The 20,150-nt window shown below is 33.9% G+C and overlaps 1 protein-coding gene across 1 annotated transcript; it reads left to right on the top strand.

Moving 5' to 3' along the window:
* Positions 1–15,444: 15,444 nt before the first annotated feature.
* Positions 15,445–20,150, top strand: LOC131062868 (probable inactive beta-glucosidase 33). Its single transcript, XM_059211772.1, has 16 exons — positions 15,445–15,601; positions 15,686–15,784; positions 15,893–16,050; positions 16,094–16,247; positions 16,512–16,582; positions 16,948–17,011; positions 17,200–17,258; positions 17,353–17,428; positions 17,592–17,663; positions 17,860–17,947; positions 18,103–18,364; positions 18,568–18,687; positions 18,787–18,988; positions 19,210–19,311; positions 19,689–19,797; positions 19,889–20,150. The coding sequence occupies exons 1-16, from the start codon at positions 15,445–15,447 to the stop codon at positions 20,148–20,150; spliced, it is 2,055 nt and encodes a 684-aa protein (XP_059067755.1).

Genomic DNA, 20,150 nt, shown 5'->3' with positions numbered 1-20,150 from the left:
TTGGGTCCTCATTTTAGGGTATCAATCAAGGCTATCAACTTTAATTTGATGTCGTTCAACACAACTAGTTGATATCTGTATTAAGTGCATATTTTTTGAAATGTGCATCCTAATCTAAATATTTTATATACCACTACCAGCGTTGTTTTGATCGGCATAGCGACAAAAAAGCATAGGATATAACATCTATTACATCTGAATAGGTTGTCAATTATATATCAAACATGAAAACTTATTTATAGTGTTTACAACAATCCTGAAAAGGATCTTTGGTTTCATGCATCTATTATTCTATACAATTATTTTAAAATAAATTTCAGGATTTTATTTAAATCGTAGGTTTCATGAATGAATAAAACAAGAAATAGATTATGTAGAATAGAATTGTGATCATGCAAATTATGTTTTTGAGCCTACACTCCTCCCTACCTCTAGATGGTCAATGTGTCTCAAAGCTATAAAATTGTCCTGGGAAAAGATTTGCTGAAAAATATCAGTTCTTTATATTGATGTAGTAGAATATTATGATTTCACAATTAATCAGTGTTAACGTTTAAATGACATATGCAATATATGTATTAAATATAGTTTGTGCATTAAATGGCGAGTCTACATATTTTATTTTTACAACTGTTTCACTAGATTGTAATTGAGGTCTGGAAATGTGGTCTTAATTGTACATTATTTGGAAGAGAATTGTTAGAAATCAATATTTTTTAACTATGAAAAGTTGGGAACATGCATTGTTTATTTAAATTAAGTTACTATTTTAAGATTAGAAGTTTTACATTTATATATTGTTATATTATCAATTATGTATATAAATTGACAACAATATTTATACAATTGAATAAAAAAGTTGTAAGATTATGAAAAATTAAGACAATTTTTCATTTTAAAGCATACTATTTTACCATGTATCTTTATTTGCAATGGATTAAATTGTCTTATGTTTTGGGGGGTCAAGTTTTGACTATTGTTGTTTATCTTTATGTATTGATAGTTAATTATACATTTTTTTTATGATTATGTTATGTTAAATTATGATTGACTCTTTGTTATATATTTATTGATTCTTTGTATCTTAATAATAATAGAAACAATATGTTTTATCAATAGATCAAAATATGTCAACTCTTAAAAATACACTCAAATACTCAATCTTTATTCATACCAATATCTATATTTTTTATACAATTTTTTCACAAAAAAGCCTTATTAGTGAGAAAGAGAAATTAGTAAATTTAATGCAATGATTAGAAAGATTTTGTATGTATGCTTGTTTCTACCCTGATGCTAGCATATTCATAGCCATATTAGGTACCATTATTTTGCATGTAATGGGCCTTACTCAATAAAAAAAAGATAAGTTATGTTGAATTAGGATAATATGTGTCATATATCTCATGCTATTTATTATTTACGGTATTCATAAAGTTACATTCATGATAAAGAATATGTGGTTTAATTCATTAATATTCCACTATTAAAAAAACTAGAGAATGCTTCAACTAAATAAAAAAATCAAGTACAAACCTAAAAGTTAGAACAATAATCCCCATAAGGCCAAACATCCTATGGGACCACTAGATAACCAACCATAGTAATAAGCACAAAATTCCAACAAGCAAATGAGCCTTACAATGCCTACTAATCTCACTTTCCCTTTAGACCTTGTATTTTTTTACTATGGATATTTATTAAATAATTTATTATTTTTGTTATCCTTTCTTCTTTAATTAGGTTATTCAAGGAGCCAACATTCAAAATCTCAATGTATTTGGCTCTAATATCCATGATGTGGTATCTTTACATCTGCACTAGCTCCAAAGTAAAACAACATCATATTCTATCTCCCCACTCTTCTTTAGGCATTTTCCATCTTTCAATTTTACATCTAAGTTGGTGCAAACTATTACTGAACCATTAACATTTTCACTTGGATTATATAGTTCTTTAATGTGTGGTCATATGAAAGATTGAATATCTTGATATAGAATTCTCTTTTTCTTCCAAGTTGTATATATATTCACCTTGACAAATTCCTTAAAGAATATCAAAGCTAAAAGATGCTCAAATACGTTGATAGCTATATGTGAAAATTCATAAGTGAAGACAATTTTCCATAAGAGTTGTGTATATAATTACATCATTGTGAGAGTCTAAAATATAAGGATCAAACATTGATAGAGTATAAAAAGAATGGAGTAATTTCTCCTTTTAGATAAATTAATTGTTAGAGTTATAATGTATTAGCTAATAATTATTTTTTTAATTATTAGTCTATTATCCTCTACACTTAAGCTAAACTTAGGCACACATTATCCCTTTAGGGTTGTTAATATCCTTTTATAAGGATTGTATTGTAATTTTTCACCGATTCCTTGTCTGAATGATAATCTTCTTCTTCATAGCCAATATTTTTTTTTGCCTCCATTCTTCTCTTGTGACAGGTATTTTTCTTGTAGGTGTTCTTGGGATCTCTGAAGTTGTATTTCTCAACTTCTTCATGGTATCAAATCCTACATCTGCTGCTACTTGTTCTTGATTTTTTAGAAGATTTTTGGAGGAGGGTTTCAAGTTTTTTCAGAGTTTTTTTATTTGCATATGGGGATCTTTTTTTATTCTGGGCACTTTGGGCTCAAATGAACCTCACTGTTGAGCTCATAACACCCAGAAAACCCCATTTTCATATAAAATTAATCCAATTTGGACAACTGTGGCTCTGACAATTTTTTTTTTGATTTTAACCCTTCTTGGGTACGTTTTTTGAGACACAAAAATAAAAATAATTTTTTTAGGGCATTTTTATAGCTTGCCCAGGTCGACGCCCTAACCACGACGGCCTTGGATCTACCGATGGTCTCCAAGACCACCACAATAGCCTTGGTGGTTACTTCTGGGGTTTGCAAGCATCTGACGGTCTTTAAATCGCCAGCCACTAGTGGCCCCATTGCCCTTTGCTCCCGGTCGCCGTTGCCCAATAGTCGTCGCCTAGGAGTCATTGCCCAACAGTCGTCGCCTAGGAGATGATGAAGGAGTCCGCTACTGCCTCTCAGCCGCTTCCCTGTTGTGCCTTTGGCTGCTGCTACCCTTTTGATAGCCGCCCTCTGCTCTCGGTCGTTGCCTGCCCGCCCGCCTGCCTCCCTCCCGGCTGTCTGTTACTCCTAGCCGCCCTTTTGTCCATCGCCTATCGCCCACTTGCTGCCTGCCCACTTGCTGGCCTCTCTACCGCTCACTTGACCAGCTCCGCTCCACCCAACCGCCGCTTCGCCCATGCACCACCATGGAGGTTTTTTTTTCTTTGAAGGTTTTTTGATAGGCAAATGGTTTTTTTGTCATAACTTGGGCAAACATAGTCGGATTTTGAAAAACAAATAGGCATCGGAAAGATCTTTCCAAGATCTCTTCAAATATGGAGGTTTTTTCTTTTGTTTCTTCTATTTTGGTTTGTTTTATTGATATCAAAGATAGAAGTTCTTTTTTTTCACTCCAGGAGGCATATCTTGAGCATCCAGACTTTGTATTTGGTGCACAAGATATTGTTGGAAAGATGGTTCTGTGCACTTTCCAGTGGTATGGGTTTTCTTTCCAAATTATTCTCTAGGTACATTTTATTCAGTGTTTTACATTTATGCACTTTGGTGAATATCTTGGATGTTTTCAGCTCCTAGGATCCTTTTCTTTATGCGGGATGACTCATCTTTGGCTATTATTTTTGTATTTCTAGCCTTTTGTCTTTTTCTTAGCATTGTATATATAATTTTGTAAGCATTTAATTTTTTGCAAATGCATCGAGATAACGTGCCACTATGCCTTGCATGCTTGGGATATTGCACATCTTGTGCTTTATTGTACTCACAATACATTATAAAGTGTCATGGGGGGGTTTGATGTTTGCCTTGTTTGTCATCTACCATTTTTAAAGTGAGTGTTCCTTTCACAATATTAGCCTCATGATGTGTGTCAAGTGAGTGTTCCTTCTAAAACAGTAGCCTTTATATGTGTTTGTACTTTTTGTTGCACTCTCGATGTTCTTGGTTCTTCGTCATGCAATTTTTCTTGGCATTCAGTTTTAGTGTACCTATCAACTCTCCCTTCTCAGCATTATGGGGGGGGTTTCACCTATTAGTTGTTGGTTCTAATGCTTCCTTGGTTCATTGGAGTACACTCTTTCATTCCTATTTTTGGAGGCAACCTTGCATCTTCGATTGATCAACTCTTCAGACTTTGGTATTTTTTGCCATCTGTATCTTCGAGTTCAGTTGTTTGTCTTTGTTTGCCATCTGATTCAAGTAGTGTTATTTGAGGGCACTCATGCAGATTATAGTCTTTTCTACCCGATCATCTTCTATTTCCATGGAGGATCTTCAGATTGACAGTTACTCTTCGATAATGTTTGTAGGTTCTTCATGCTTAAGTGATTCTTCTGGTCTTCTTTTGTTCCTATTTTTTGGAACATTCTTGTTTGCAAGCTTCTTCAGTCCTTCACTTGTATTTCATATCTTTTTGGAGTAGAGTTTTTTCCCATGAGGTTTTCTCCGTCTCTCCTCTTTACAAAGATCCTTTGTACTTGGGTACCTCATCAGGCCTTGTTTTGGGACCCAAATTTTCCTTCATCATGTAGTTGCATTTTTTTTGCTTCATGCATTTTGTTTTTTAGCTACTCTCTAAGTTCATCTTAAGGGGGGGTGTTAGAGTTATCATGTATTAGATAATAATTATTTATTTAATTATCAGTCTATTATCCTCTACACTTAAGCTAAACTTAAGCATTTAATAATATTGTAGGTATTTAATAAATTATTCTAATTATTAAATACACGTTGCCCCTTTAGGGTTTCTTTAGGGTTTCACACCTTTAGGGTTGCTAATATCGTTTAATAAGGACTGTATTGTACTTTTTCACTGATTCCCTCTCTGAATGATAATCTTCTTCTTCAGAGCCATTATTGCTTTTTGCCTCCATTCTTCTCTTGTGACAGGTCTTTTTCTTGCAGGTGTTCTTGGGATCTCTAAAGTTGTATTTCTCAACTTCTTCATTACTCATCAATCCTAATTTACTATAATAAGGCATCAACGACAAATGAAGTAGCCTTCATTATTAATTTCACAAATAAAAGTCACCACAAAGGCATATGTTAGCTATATAACACATTTTCTTGTATTAAACATAAACAACATTTAATGATTAGCTTGGCATCATTCATTTTAACCACTTACATTAGATTCATTGCCATCATCATCCATTGTTACTATTCTTTACTCAACTAAGGTGGTTCACTAAGGTTTGTTAACAAAGTTTCATATCTCAAAATTTTACATATAGGATCCTATTGATGTTATTTAGAACTTCACCATTATCCTTATGCTACATATGTACATGCCAAAATATTTTTCTATATTTATCCCTAGTAGTTGAATAAATAAATATCATTTTGTAATTAGCATAATATCATATTTTTATGTAAAATACAACTTATATGCACCTGAAATGGACCAAATACCTATTAGTAATCATAAATTGAGGTTATCTCAATTTTTATATCCAACACCAAAGGACCAATAATTGAACTCAAAAATATTTTTTATTATTAAAAAAACATATTATTATATAAAATACAAATTATATTGAACACAAAGGGACCAATTGTTGAACACTAAAACCTTTGGACAATCCCTCACATTTCAAGGAAAAAAATAAGGTATTATTGTGCTCGCCTTTAATATTTGTGATAAGACAAATTATTAATATGAAATAATCCAATGCATATACATTGCTACCCCAATAGTTTTACACATGAGAATAATATTTTTTCACTAGGATAAGAGTACTTGTTTAAGTGACAATCTTATTTTATTAAAAGAGCATCTTATTTTATAAATGATACACTTATAGTGGATAACTATGATATTTAATTTAAAATAAAAAATTATTTATTTTACTCGTTAATGAATGTATTTATTCTATAACACTTATAGGTTCTCTTGTGTTAAGTAGTTGTCTATATTGATCAACATTTGATAATTTTTTAAATTTACATATGGAGTTTATTTACAATATATAGTATAAATATGTGATAGGACTAGATATTGTAAGCATAAGTGGGTGTACAACTTTTGGACCCTGTACAACTACTTTGAATCCTCTCCTCTAGGCACCCTTTTGATAGATTGAGCAGGAATGAATTTTAAACTTGACATCATTTAATGATATTGTGGATGTCTCTGCAGTGCCACAATACTGACAAATGATGGGATGATACTACAAAACAAATAAAATGTAATCCATTCTTAATAGTGAGAAAAAAAATAGAATAGAAAAAAAAGTAAAGGAAACTAATTAGAATCTAGTGTCCTTTATTTAAGCTAGGCTATCTCATCCTAGATGAATTCTCTATCAAATCCTATTCCAACCCCAATGTAAGAAATTACTTAGGACCCTAATATTTTGAAAAATGAGGCCAACAAAACCATGAAAAGGATCAATGATGGTGACTACATAGATAGCGGGGATAGTTTTCCCTCCTTTCATGTAATTATGTCTAAGATTATGAGTTGGGACTAGCCAAATACATGCCCATTTCAATTCCTATATTTGATACAGTGAGAGGCGTAAAGCAAAAACTTTAGTAATGTATAGATTTAAAAAAAAATAGATCCCTATTGTTGACTTTGGGGTAGGTACAACTTAGTAGATGACAAAAATATAAGAGAAATAAATTTTCTTTATAGGCGTAGAATAGAATAGGGGAGAGGAGCCAGTACATGTTCACCTTAAATTCACACTTCTCAAAATCATATGTGGTTTAAAAAAAAATTCAATTTTTCATAGTTCAACTTACTTGTCAAGTCCTCTACTTAATTTTTTTTTTCAAGTCCATATGGTCATATATGTTGCCACATCAACATGCATTTTTGTGAAGGTGTTCAAAACAGTCCCAAATTGTCATAAGACCCATAGATGTGCACTAAGTCATGTTTTCTTGTGTGCTAATGTGGCACACATCATTGGTTTGTTTTTGAATTTTAGAGGTACTTTTTTAGGGACAAGCATTGAAATGACATTTTTTAGGGTACCACTATTGTTGTAAAAGTGTCCATGTACAATAACATGTATTGGTATCTCTATCACCTATTGGTCCCTCTACCCTACCAAAGTAGCATTAATCATCAAAATAGAAAATGAATCCAAGTGGGTGTGCTACCCATATCAATAATGTAGGAAACTTTTAGTAATTTCTACCATCACCTACCAATATTTATCACACCATCAAGAACTATCAAAGAGATAGAAGAGTCTAGAAGTATATTACTAGATGAAAGATAAATCTAGAAACTTATTCACTCCCTCCAAATACCTCTATAAAGAGAGGAAAAATGAATACTATTTCAATTTGAAGTTAATAACATTTCTTTTTGTGTATCAACATGTAAAACTCTATTTCTAAAAGCTCTATTTAAATTTATACCTCTACCCACTCACATAGTGATATCAGAGTAGGTTAGAGTCTAGAGCGATAGGAAGATGCCAAAGATAAAGAGGCAAGATTGCAAAGTTTTGTTGAAGTCGCTACTTTTAGAGTAGATTGTAGCACTAAATTGCTGTGAAAAGAAGATTGCCAAAGAAAGATCACCATTTGGAAGAATCGAAGAAGAGAGCTAGAAGCTAGATCAATCCAAGAAAATATTATCTGGTTGGAAGAAAAAATACACAAAGGAATCCAAAAGGAGATTGTATGAGGAAGCTTTAAGATAAGACACTACTATAGGATTACAGAGACCGTTGGAGTGCCTAAGGAAAAAGAAACAATAGAAATTTCAAACTACCATGTGAGGAAAATAAATTATTGTAGAGAAAGAAAAGATTGCAGTCATTGGAAAAAAAAGTCAAGGGTTTAAGTCACCAAAGAAGAATCAAAGCCAAAATCATTGACATAAGTTCAAAGTTGCTGAATCGTTGGGGGAAAAGTCTAAAGAAATTGTAGGAGAGAGGACTAACCTCAAAGTTGTTTGTATAAAATCAAAGCGTGGAATTAGGTATCAACTACTTGCATCCCCTGATTCCACTTTTAACTAGTAAAAATTATGATAGTTTGGCAATAAGAATTAGGAGAATATGTCATTCTCAAGACCTATTAGATATAGTAGAAAAGGGTTTGTAGAACCATAGGATGAGACATAATTAACCCTAGATGAAAATAATGAGATCAAGGAAATTAAAAAAAATGATATAAGAGCCTTACACATTATTCAACAAGGTATTAATGATACTATCCTTGCTAGAATTAGTGGAGCTACTTCAACCAAGAAAGCATGGAAAATACTAAATACAACATACCAAGGTACAAGTAAGGTAAAAGTAGCTAAGTTGCAAACACTTAGAAGAGATTAAATGGTAATGAGCTAACAAATCAAAAAGTTGTAGAAAAAATTCCTCAAAGTTTTCCTAGCAGGTTTGAGACTATTGTGGATGCAATTAAAGAGTCTAAGATTTAGAGGAAACCTAAGATTTAGAGGAAGAGATGGAAACAAATTCAAAAGAGAAGGGAGAATAAATCCCAATCTAGGAGAAAAAGAGAGGTCAAAATTTCAAATTTGGAGGATACAATGGTAATCATCCATCATTGAGGTACATGATAAGTCTAAAACCCAATGTTTCTATTGCAAAAAAATGGACATTTTGAAAATGAATTTTGAAAGAGATAAGCAGATATAGGAAAATAAAATGCAAACTTTTCTGAAAGTAGTTTAGGGAATTTGTTTATTATATGTCATGTATCCCAAGAGAGTCCTTGTGATTTTTGGTTTCTAGATAGTGGTTGTAGTAATCATATGACCTAAAATAGAGGATTTATTTGAAAGCTTGGATGCTTCAGTTAAATTAGGAGTAAAATTGGTAAATGATAACATAGTAGAAGTCATGGGTAATGGAGAGATTGAAATAGTAGCCAATCTTGGTAAGAGGGCTAAAAATGATGTTTATTTTGTACTAGGATTAAAACACAATCTCATAAGTGTTGGTCAACTTATATAAAAAGTATATAGAGTTATTTTTAAGTATACTATAAGCACAATAATTGATATATCCTAGTAACATGATAATTACAAAAGTGAAAATGACAAATAATAGGATGTTTCCACTTCAAAAGAGGAGTGAAAAAGTTGAAGAAAAGCTGAAAGAAACATGCCAAGATCAATCATGGGTATGACAACTAGGGCATGGCCATCTTCACTTTAAAGGACTATATTTACTATAGAAAAAGAAAATGGTAAAATGATTACACCCAATTGAAGAGCCATTGAGTTCATGTGAAAGTTATATTTTGGCTAAACAACATAGAGAAAGTTTCCAAAAGGAATGTCATATAGAGAATTGATGTGCCTTTAGAGATTGTGCATAAATATATATGTTGTCCAATGCAATCACCATCTTTAGGGGGAAGCATTTATTTTCTAACATTTATTGATGACTTTAGTAGAAAAAAAGGGTTTATTTCCTTAAGAATACATTGTAAGCATTTGGAATATTCAAAAAGTTTAGAGCATTGGTTGAGAAGAAAAGTGGCTTTCCCATCAAATTATTAAGATTCGGTAGAGGAGGAGAATGCAAATCAAATGAGTTATTAGACAATAATGGGAATGAAAAGAAGCATGTTGAAAGGCAAGAATTTACCTAATGAATATTGGGCCAAAGTAATATCTTGTGTAGTATACATTATAAATAGGTCTCCAACAAAAATGTGTGAAAGGCGAGGTTTCAATACAAGCATGCAGTGCTAAGTATCATAGTCTATCTCATTTCAAAAAAAATGGATGTGTTGCATTTGTATGTACCAAAGGAAGCAAGAAGAAAATTGGATGATATAGGAGAGAAATGTATCTTTATTGACATTTTTGAACAATCCAAAACATATAAGTTGTTTAATCCCATCACTAGGAAGGTTATCATTAGTAGAGGTGTTATCTTTAAAGAAGAAGAAGCTTGGGATGGAAGTATAGACAAAATAATCACGGGTGCTGCAATAATATCTTATGATGAAGAGGAAGGAAGAGATCAAAGAAGCCAAGGAGATCAATCGCATGAACAAGAATTAATTCCACAAGAGGAGCTCAAACAAGGAGAATCACAAGTAAACTTGTAATGAACCTAATCCTACTCTTTCATCATTAAGGTCAAGAATTAGAAGTAAGAAAACTATAAGTTTACAAGAATTTTATGATCAAGGAGATGGAATAGATTTTCAATCATATTTTTCTTTATTTTCTCATGATCCTACATACTTTGAAGATACAATAAAAAAAGATAACTGGAAATGAATGAAGAAATGGAGTCTATCTAAAAGAGTGACAGATGGCAATTAGTAGATTTACCTAAGGGAACATAATGCATAAGTGTGAAATGGGTTTACAAGACTAAATTTAATACAAATGGAGATGTAGAAAAGTATAAGGCAATGCTAGTAGCCAAGGGTTTTGCACAACAATATGAAGTTGATTATATTAATTAACATTTGCACTTGTGGTAAGAATTGATACGGTTAGATTTGTATTAACTATAGCAGCTCAAAACAAGTGGAAGGTTTACCAAATGGATGTCAAATCAACATCCTTAAATGGATTTCTAGAAGAAGTTTATCTGCAATAACCAGTAGGACACGAGGTAAAAGGATATGAAAACAAGGTATGCAAACTTTGAAAAAGGCATTTTAAGGGTCAAAGCAAGCACTAAGAGCATGGTATAGAAAAGTAGATTCATATATGATGAATAATGGATTGAACAGAAGAAACAACAATACTACACTATACACAAAGGACAACAAGAAATGCGAGATTCTAATTGTTTGTTTATATGTTGATGATTTGATCTTTATTAGAAAGTTTGTCTATTGATATGTTAAATCATAAATGAAAAAGGAATTTGAGATGATAGATTTGGGATTAGTGAGATACTTTCTTGGAGTCGAAGTAATACAAAATGATAAAGGAATTTTTATTTGTCAAAGTAAATATGCAAAAGATGTATTAAAGAGATTTAGAATGATAAATTGTACTCTGACATTAACTCCTATAGAAACATGGACAAAAATCAACGGAGTTTAGATAATAAGTCTAACTTTGATACAGCCATATTTAGAAAACTTGTTGGAATTTTAATGTATCTCACCATAACTAGACCGGCTATTTTGTATGGAGTTTGTTTGATATCTAGATTTATGGACTCACTTAAGAACTCAGATTGGCAAGTTGGAAAAAGAATATTAAGGTACATTGCAGGAGATATGGATTATGAGATATTGTATTCCACAATGAATAATTTTAAATTGATAGGATATATAGATAGTAACTTTGCAAGGAGTATATATGATCGAAAGAGCACGTCAAGATATGTATTTCATCTTAGAACAAGAATCATGGCATGTGAATCAAAGAAACAACCTATAGTGGTGATTTTATCCATGGAAGTGGAATATGTAGCCAAAACAACCGCAAAACCTCAAGCACTATGGATGCAAAGAGTCTTAATAGACTTAATGAATGGTCAAAAGGAGCCAACAACAATCTATTGTGACAATAATTTTACTATTGCATTATTGAAGAATCATGTTTTTCAGAAAAGGATCAAACATATTAATAGAATATATCACTTTATATGAGAATTAGTAAATGGTGAGGAAATAAATCTAGAACATTGTAGATCTAAAGATCAATTAGCAGACATATTCACAAAAGATTTAGCTAAGGAGAAATTTGAATATTTAAGAAAGAAATTATGTATTGTAAATATCAGTCAGAGAAATTAAGTGGTAGTGTAGGATTTACTTCGAGTAATTTCTACCTTCACCTACCAACATTTATCACACCATCTAGAACTATGAAAGAGATAGAAGAGACTAGTAGATGAAAGATAAATCTAGAAAATTCTTCATTCTTCCAAAGACCTCTATAAATATAGGCAACATGTAAACTATTTCAATTTGTAGTTCACGTAAAAATATTCTTCTGAAAGCTTTGTTTGATCTTATACATTTTCCCACTCACAAATACATCGAATGCGATTGAAGGAGAAGAGAAAAAATGGGTAGGAAAATTTGTAAAGGATTTATGACAATATTATTAACACTAGTGAGTTTTTTCCAGATGAGAGAAAGTGTTGCTGCACGCAAGAATGTACAGGTGAAGTGCCCATTTGGAACAAGTTTGGAGTGTGGAGACCCAAAGTTCTAGAGCTATATTAGTTGGGTGTCTTCCACTTAAAGATTAAACACTACATCAAGTTGAATTGTTAATAGTAGACAAGATTTTTTTCATAGTTCATAGAGATAGATTTTAAAAAGTTAAGATTTTATATCATTTATAAGGTTGAGTTGTTACTGGATTGGGCATGTGAGTTTTAGATTAATTTTTTTTGTATATACATGTAGTTTTTTCTTTAATGTCTTTTTCTATTTTGGTGTGAATCATAACCTTCTCATTTCCAACATTGCTTTTGCCTGGCTTCTCTATTATAGCATGGCGAGAATCATGTTGCAGACACATAAAATTTTTCATAAAAATATCCTCATGCACTATCATATTTCCCTTTTTTTTAAATGATTAATTCATTAAATCATCTCCTTTCATAAATCCATTCTAATTCATAAATTCCTAATATTCATCATTTCTCATCCATCTTACTTATATCCTTCCACCTCCCCTAATCACATCCACTTGGAGAATGTGGAACAAATGCTTATCTTCAACCATCTTTTTTATTCCACATTTCTCCCACAAATTGATTCACCCATGAGGATACTTATATATACATTCTCCCTCTTCAATTTTGCTCTCTCTCTCACTTTTTTGAATACGAGGACATTGTAATGCCATTTTGAGATCATTTTACATATTTCATATTTTCAAGTTATTTGCAATTGAATAAACCATTCTCCATTCTTCATAGCTTCTTGCGCTTAGTTCTAAAATTTTGAGAGCACAAATGGTAATCGTAATATCTTGTAGATAGGAGGGCAATGGAGTGAGAGTTTGCTTGAATGCATTTCTTGTTAGTTAGTATTTCATTAGCATTTGTGTTCATTAGAATGACCTTGATTGTTATGATGTTAGATTTTAATTCTTGAATCCTTGGCTTATGGTTGGGCTCTCAGGATTCAAGAAACAATTTTCTATATCCTTCATCAACTTCTGTAATATTTAAAATATGTTTTACTATTGACATAACCATTACGCCTCATTTAAACTTTATGACATATATCAATGAAGGGTGACACCTTAACTCCACAGTCCTGCACACAATGCCACGCTCACTTTATGAGGAGATGTTTGTTCCCTTCTTTCTAAGTAGCCCTTCAACTCGAATGGCCTGACAATATTAGACTCTACATTCCCGACAGAACAACTTTTCAACTATCGAAAGCGGCAAGAGAGTTCTAATGAAATGCTCCTCCAATAATTTGCAGCCTCTACTATTTTATGCACTTCTCCAACTCTTTTAAGTTCATTCATTTTGATAAAATGAAGACTTTAAGTTCAACACGAGTTTGGTGTGATTGTAAGAGAAAACAAGTTTTGATGTATATAAATGTCGCTGCATTGCTTAGGAATCCGAGCTTGACTTTCTTGCAAATGATTTCCAAAAGTTGTCATGTCACATTTCCCTTCTTTCTCCATTATTATTTCCACACCTTATTTCACTAAGGCATGCCCTACTACAATATAAATCAAATTTTAAACTGATAGTCCATCTAGAGAGAGATTTTATAATACGATAGAAAAGTAGGGGAAACAAAAATGGAGATAAACAAGAGAAAAGAACTTTTGATTTGGTTCTTCATGGGACTTCACATTATTGTTTCTCTGCAATTCAAGCCAGACAGCCTCAACATAAATGATTTTCTCGAAAACTTTATATTCGGTGCAGACATTTCTGCTTGTTGGGTATATGAAGCCCAACAGTCACATGGTTGTTTGTCTTCTCCAGAAGACTCTTCATTTCATATCGGAGATGACTATATAAATGACTGAGTGCAGTCATGTATGTAGTATTGGAGATATTGATTAATATAAGTGTTCCCCACTTTCTAGTGGATGTATCCTATGGTGAACTATGTTAAAACCTTGCATCATACATTGCCATGTATATTTTTCTGATTATTTCCGTTTTAGTTTAATTGTTGAATGTTTTCTCTATTCGTTTTAATCTTCACAATTGGTATCAAAGCCAGATTGGCTTGAGCAGAGATGGAAGACGAAGATGATGATGCTATTGAAGAATTTCTTGATAATTTAGAATCTGCTGATTTCGTTACTGAAGAAGTTCTTGACAATTTAGATTTAACTAAAGAGGAGTACGCTGAAGCGAGTGAGGATGAAGTTGAGGAAGTTGAGACCAAAACTCAGGAGGATTATGAAAAAGAAAAATTTATGAGGTTGAAGGAAGAGAATCTCCTACTCATAGGCAAACTTATTTGCATGGACGAGAAGCTGATGGTTTTGTGTTGCATGATGAATATTGAAAAAGATAACTTTGAGAAAGAATGAGATAAATTTATGAAGAGACTGTATTTCAGCAAGAGAAAAGTGATGGGAAGCTCCTAACAGAGGACTCTTTCCTCACAAAAATGCATGTCTTATTGGTAGGAAAGTCTTTCTTTGGTGGAAAGAATCGACAAGAGGATTCAGGGTGTCTGGCGACTGAAGATCCCAGTAGTAGAAGGATTATAGAGGTCAAGGAGGTGGGAGAGAGCCTCTGGCTCAAGACTGCGCATTAGCTAGAAGACTTTGGAAAGGTTGAGAATATAGTCTTTGAAGAAATTAGATTTCAAAAAGAAAAAGAGAGTGATGATTTGTTGATGAAGATTGCAGAAGTAGAGGCAGAGTGGAATGCATTGATTTTAGGTAGTGCACAAGCTTCTACAGGATATACAACAAACTCATTTGACATGGAACCCATTGGTACTGGGTATAGTTATCAAAGCGGTCCTGATGCTACTGCAGTGAATTGGTCAGAGGCCTGTGGTAAATCAATTTTATGTGAGGCTGTTATAAATGTGCAGTCCCTGGAGACGTTTGCATCCAATTTTGGCATGAAAGAGAATCCGATTTTCTTGTCGAGCAATACTGCTGCACCTGAGGATTTGCAGTACAAAATGGATACTGTAATGAAAAAGTTTGAATGAACACACACCGTCTAAGATTGTTGATTTGGAGAAGAATAACGGTGGGAATCTGACAGAGGTTAGGAACCATAAAGTTTTAAGTGCCACTTGTTTTTCTGGTGGTCAAATTAGTAATGATAATGATAATAATAGCAGAGGACCTAGGGCAGAGGAAGGTTTCGAGGCTCAGGAAGAAGCGGGCAACATGGAGAGAGGGACTCCGATGAAAAGCCACTTGCGGTAGCAACCAAGTTACAGGTCGGAGAGATTTTGGCTTTACATTCGAATGAGAATTTTGGCTTCATTAAATTGGAGGGGCGCTTCACCAGATGTGAAATTTAGATACGGCGACGGTTCGAAAAACGACACAGGGCTTCTGGATCTTGAAATCGGCGATGTATTGCGATTTACTGTAAATGATAATTCAGATAGGCCCCGGGCAGGTTACAAGTGTCTTGTGTAGTGCAAAGTGAGGAGTCTGGTGGCTCTGGAAAGCTATCTTGATAAGCTTCTAAGACTCTACTCAGATGGCCCTGGAAAACTACTGCGAGAAATTACAAAATGCCCGGTAGGGTTTCTTTTGGTTTTGAAGCTTCAGCAGCCGCCACAGGGTCTGGTGTCTTCTGGTTTTGTTGCTCCCATGGATTAGGATAATCCTTACGAGATGGGTGCAGACCATTGTTTTCTGCCTGTCGGTAATGAGTTGCAGACTTTCTGTGGCTTCTAATCCCTAGTGAACAGTGTTGATAGAGAAGATCTCAGTAAGGAAGGGGCGTGGAACGGTCCATCAAGGATTGTGGGCGAATCTGTCATCCAACCTACAGATAAACTAAAACTTGCAGAGGCAATTCGGCTGATGGATTTTGTAACGGCCACCGAATGGCAGTCTATGGTGGCAGTTTTTTGAGAAGGGAAGATTGTCTATGGTTTCATAGGTCGTAAGTTCAAACCCATGCAAGTGGGATTCTCAGAAATGGAAATGTGTCAAGGCTAAGGCAGACGATAATAATGGTGCGGTGAGCATGGCTTGGCAGTTACGTCGACTTGGCAGTGGTTGGGAGGAACACGTGGCGATGATGTGGCTGGAAAGTTTTTAAGGCATTACTGGCTGCTTGCAATGATTCCCTGAAGTTGGTGAGTCAAGGTCATGATAAAATGGAAGGGCTCGTGCTTGGACAACCTGTTTTTATGGATTTTTAGTTACGGGGGAGCATAGGGGATCACAATCGATTAAAAAATAAAGTAATAGGAGATCAGGTTTGTGACTGGGATTTGGTTTGGAGACGGTTTATCCATAGTGTTTGTGAACAAGAGTTTGCAAAGTTAAAGTCTTGCAGGTTGGATGTAATGTAGGTTTAGAAAAGGAAGAAGGGATGTTTCACTGCATGGCTGTGTCAGTTGGACTTCATGGGGGAGATTGTTGGGTATATGAAGCCCAACAATCACATGGCTGTTTGTCTTTCCCAGAAGACCCTTCATTTCATATCGGACATGTCTATATAAATGACTAAGTGCAGTCATGTATGTAGTATTGGAGATATTGATTAATATAAGTGTTCCCCGCTTTCTATTGGATGAAGCCTTTAATAATGAACCACGTTAAAACCTTGCGTCATGCATTGTCATGTATTTTTCTATTTATTTCCATTTTAGTTTAATTGTTGAATGTTTTCTCTCTTCGTTTTAATCTTCACATTGCTTACCAAGTTATACCAATTTTGCTTTTATTTCTCTTTTTCATTGGTTGTTCGGTACATTAAATTTTGGTATTTGGTTGTGGTGTATACAGGTTGAAGGTGCAGCGCAACTTGATGGGCGTAAGCCTTCCATTTGGGATACTTATACACATTCTGGTTAGTCTTACTTTTTTGTGGAGTAAATGCTTGATGTAAGAAAATGCTTCTATTGAGACGTTGCCTGATGAAACATTGTATTGTCTTGTCAGTCTAGTCCAAGATACCCATTTAGTCATTTTTTGGGCATTAGAATTCTTTTTCCTTCTTGAATAAACAAACTTAAAGGACTAAATGTGCATTAACAGGGAAAATGTCTGATGGAAGCACAGGGGATGTTGCTGCATATCAATATCACCATTATAAAGTAATCTCGATTACTACACTTTCCTTGAGTAGTAATATTAAATAAATTCCATTCTATTTGCTTTAAGTTGGCTTACCACAAACATATTTTTCAGGAGGACGTCCGTCTGATGTTCAAATTGGGATTAGATGTATACAGATTTTCCATCAAATGGTCTCGACTTATACCTGGTACTGCCAAAGAGTATTTTATCTGCACATTCAAACAAGGAATAGCATTGTATGCTTATTTTTCTTGATGGTCTTATCTACTATAAAGTTCTACATTCTTAAGACGAAAAAATGGAACTCTGTTTTTGAATTAGACAATATCTTAACTTGCTGTTTGATACAGATGGAAGGGGTGCCATCAATCCAAAGGGGTTGGAATACTACAATAACCTGATCAATGAACTCATTCTCCATGGTGATTGTCTCAGAAAAAGAGCCCAAGGTCACTCATTCATTATAACACATTATTTCTAGTCCCAATCAAATTAAACCATGTTACACAGCAATGAGTAAACTTTGGAACTGAATAGAGAATAAAGAAACGAAATTTAAAATTGAAGTAATAATTTAACCCAAAAACATGTGATTGAAGACATTTCTAAAATTTTCAGGTATTCAACCACATGTTACCTTATTCCACTTCGATTTGCCCCAGAGCTTAGAAGATGCCTATGGAGGATGGCTCAGTCCCCAAATAGAGTAATGTTTCAATCTATAATTGGTATTGAACTTGGTACTGTGTTGTAACATGTAAGCCACACTTAATAAAAAATTTCACAAGTGGCTATGCTTATTCATCAAGTTATTCTTCACACTGTCAGATGCCTAACAGTTTTGGATTGGATGTTAAATAGAGAAGATTTCAGAGCCTTTGCAGAAGTTTGTTTCAGAGATTTTGAGGACGGAGTGAAGTACTGGACAACTTTCAACGAGCCAAATGCATTTTCCGTTTTGAGTTATGACAATGGTTACTGGCCTCCGGAACGCTGTTCTTATCCATTTGGATATTTTGGCAATTGTAGTGCAGGAGATTCTACAGTAGAACCATACATTGTTGGTCATCATGTTCTGTTATCTCATGCAGAAGTTGTTGAGCTCTACAGAAAAAAATTTCAGGTTGTAAATTTTTTTACTGAAAATATTTATTCTTATGAGTGAAATTGTCCATGCTCACTTCTGAATAGGCTTTAAGGACCCTCCCTTTGGTTGAGCATTAAACTTAGAAATAGAAAAGGCCTTAAGCGCACCAATTTATTAATTGGCCTAGAGGTTGCAATAATTAATTCTTTAATAGCTTGATGGTTCTGTCTTTTATGCAGACCAACCAAAAGGGTTTTATTGGTTTGACAGTTATTATAACTTGGTTCGTGCCATTGACAAGCACGACCGAGGACATAGCTGCAACTCAGAGGACATTTGATTTTCAACATGGTTGGAAAGTCTTTACCTAATTCAAATGAGAAACCCTGTGATAGAATTTTACATCTATAACAACTTATCATGACCCTTTTCTTTCTTCTTGTGTAAAAGGTTCATAGATCGGGGACTATCCTTCCAGCATGAAGAAGATTCTAGGCTCCAGGCTGCCCACTTTCACCAAACAACAATCTAAAAAGCTAAGGGGATCATTTGATTCCATTGGGGTTAACCATTATGGCACTAGCTATGTTTTCGATTTACCTAGTTACTGGGTTTCTGCGGAAAGAGATTATATGAGAGATTTAAGCTCAAACACAACAGGTACATAGAAAATTTTGAAACATATTACAAAAATTTGGAATACAGGTAAGCTATTTTAGATACTGATGTGTATACTTCGGTGCGTGTAAAGTAATGCGGGGTGATGTCCCTATTGGTAAGGTAAGCTATTAATTTGTTCCTTAGCCACTCTAGTTAGTCAAAATCGTTTATGATACATAAAATTTGTTGTGGAAAATGAAAACCTCACTATTTAATTGCAGCTAGGACCAACTGGATTCCAATTGTTCCATGGGGATTGCAAGAATTATTGGAATATTTCAAGCAACATTATGACAATCCACCTATTATAATCTATGAAAATGGTATTCACTGTCCTATGTTTACTTTGGGTTCACAAATTAATTGAATATCAATAGCTGTTTGTGTAGAACCCAGGTCTCCATATAACCGCAATATATCTGTAGTTCAGCAATGATACTGAATTCCCTGTTTTCTAAGCCATTTTGGGTGACACCCATGATAATAAATTTCCTAAACATCCAATATGTTGCTATTTTTCATGCATTTTCAGACAACCCTCGACTTCAAGACTTTCTCATATTTGAAGGATTTATCCTCTTGGCTCTCTGTACTTCAACTTATCCTGCATCTATGACAATTTACTGTGGAATATTGTGCTTTAATACGGTTTCATTTGATTTTGTTTCATTTCTGAAATGTTTTATAAATTGCTTTGTAGGATATGGCACCAAAAACAATCAATCTCTCTCACTGTCGGAGGCATCAAATGATAGGGGAAGGATGGAGTATCTCCATGACTATCTTGAGAGTTTGCTCGCTGCAATCAGGTAAGCTGAATATACACCGTATCTTCAACTGTATTCAGCTTATTCTATTGAATGGTTTAGAGTTACAGAGAGCATAGTTATGTGGGTGCAGGAATGGATCCAACACTCGAGGATACTTCGTCTGGACATTGCTGGATAATTTTGAATTGTTTTCTGGTTATGAGCTTCGTTATGGCCTCCTCTATGTTGATTTCAAGGATAAAAAATTGAGGAGGTATCCAAATCTTTCTGCTCGCTGGTATACCAAATTTATGAAAGGGAACAAACAAATTGAATATCCATGGAAGAGAGGAGATGGACCAACTAATGTGGATCAAATGGGTGTATCCTTTCATTCTCCATTCACTTACTAG

The sequence above is a fragment of the Cryptomeria japonica genome, chromosome 9, assembly GCF_030272615.1.
Source record: "Cryptomeria japonica chromosome 9, Sugi_1.0, whole genome shotgun sequence".
Classification (NCBI taxonomy): domain Eukaryota; kingdom Viridiplantae; phylum Streptophyta; class Pinopsida; order Cupressales; family Cupressaceae; genus Cryptomeria; species Cryptomeria japonica.
The sequence above is the reverse complement of the archived record's forward strand: the minus strand, read 5'-3'. Positions and strand labels throughout refer to the sequence as shown.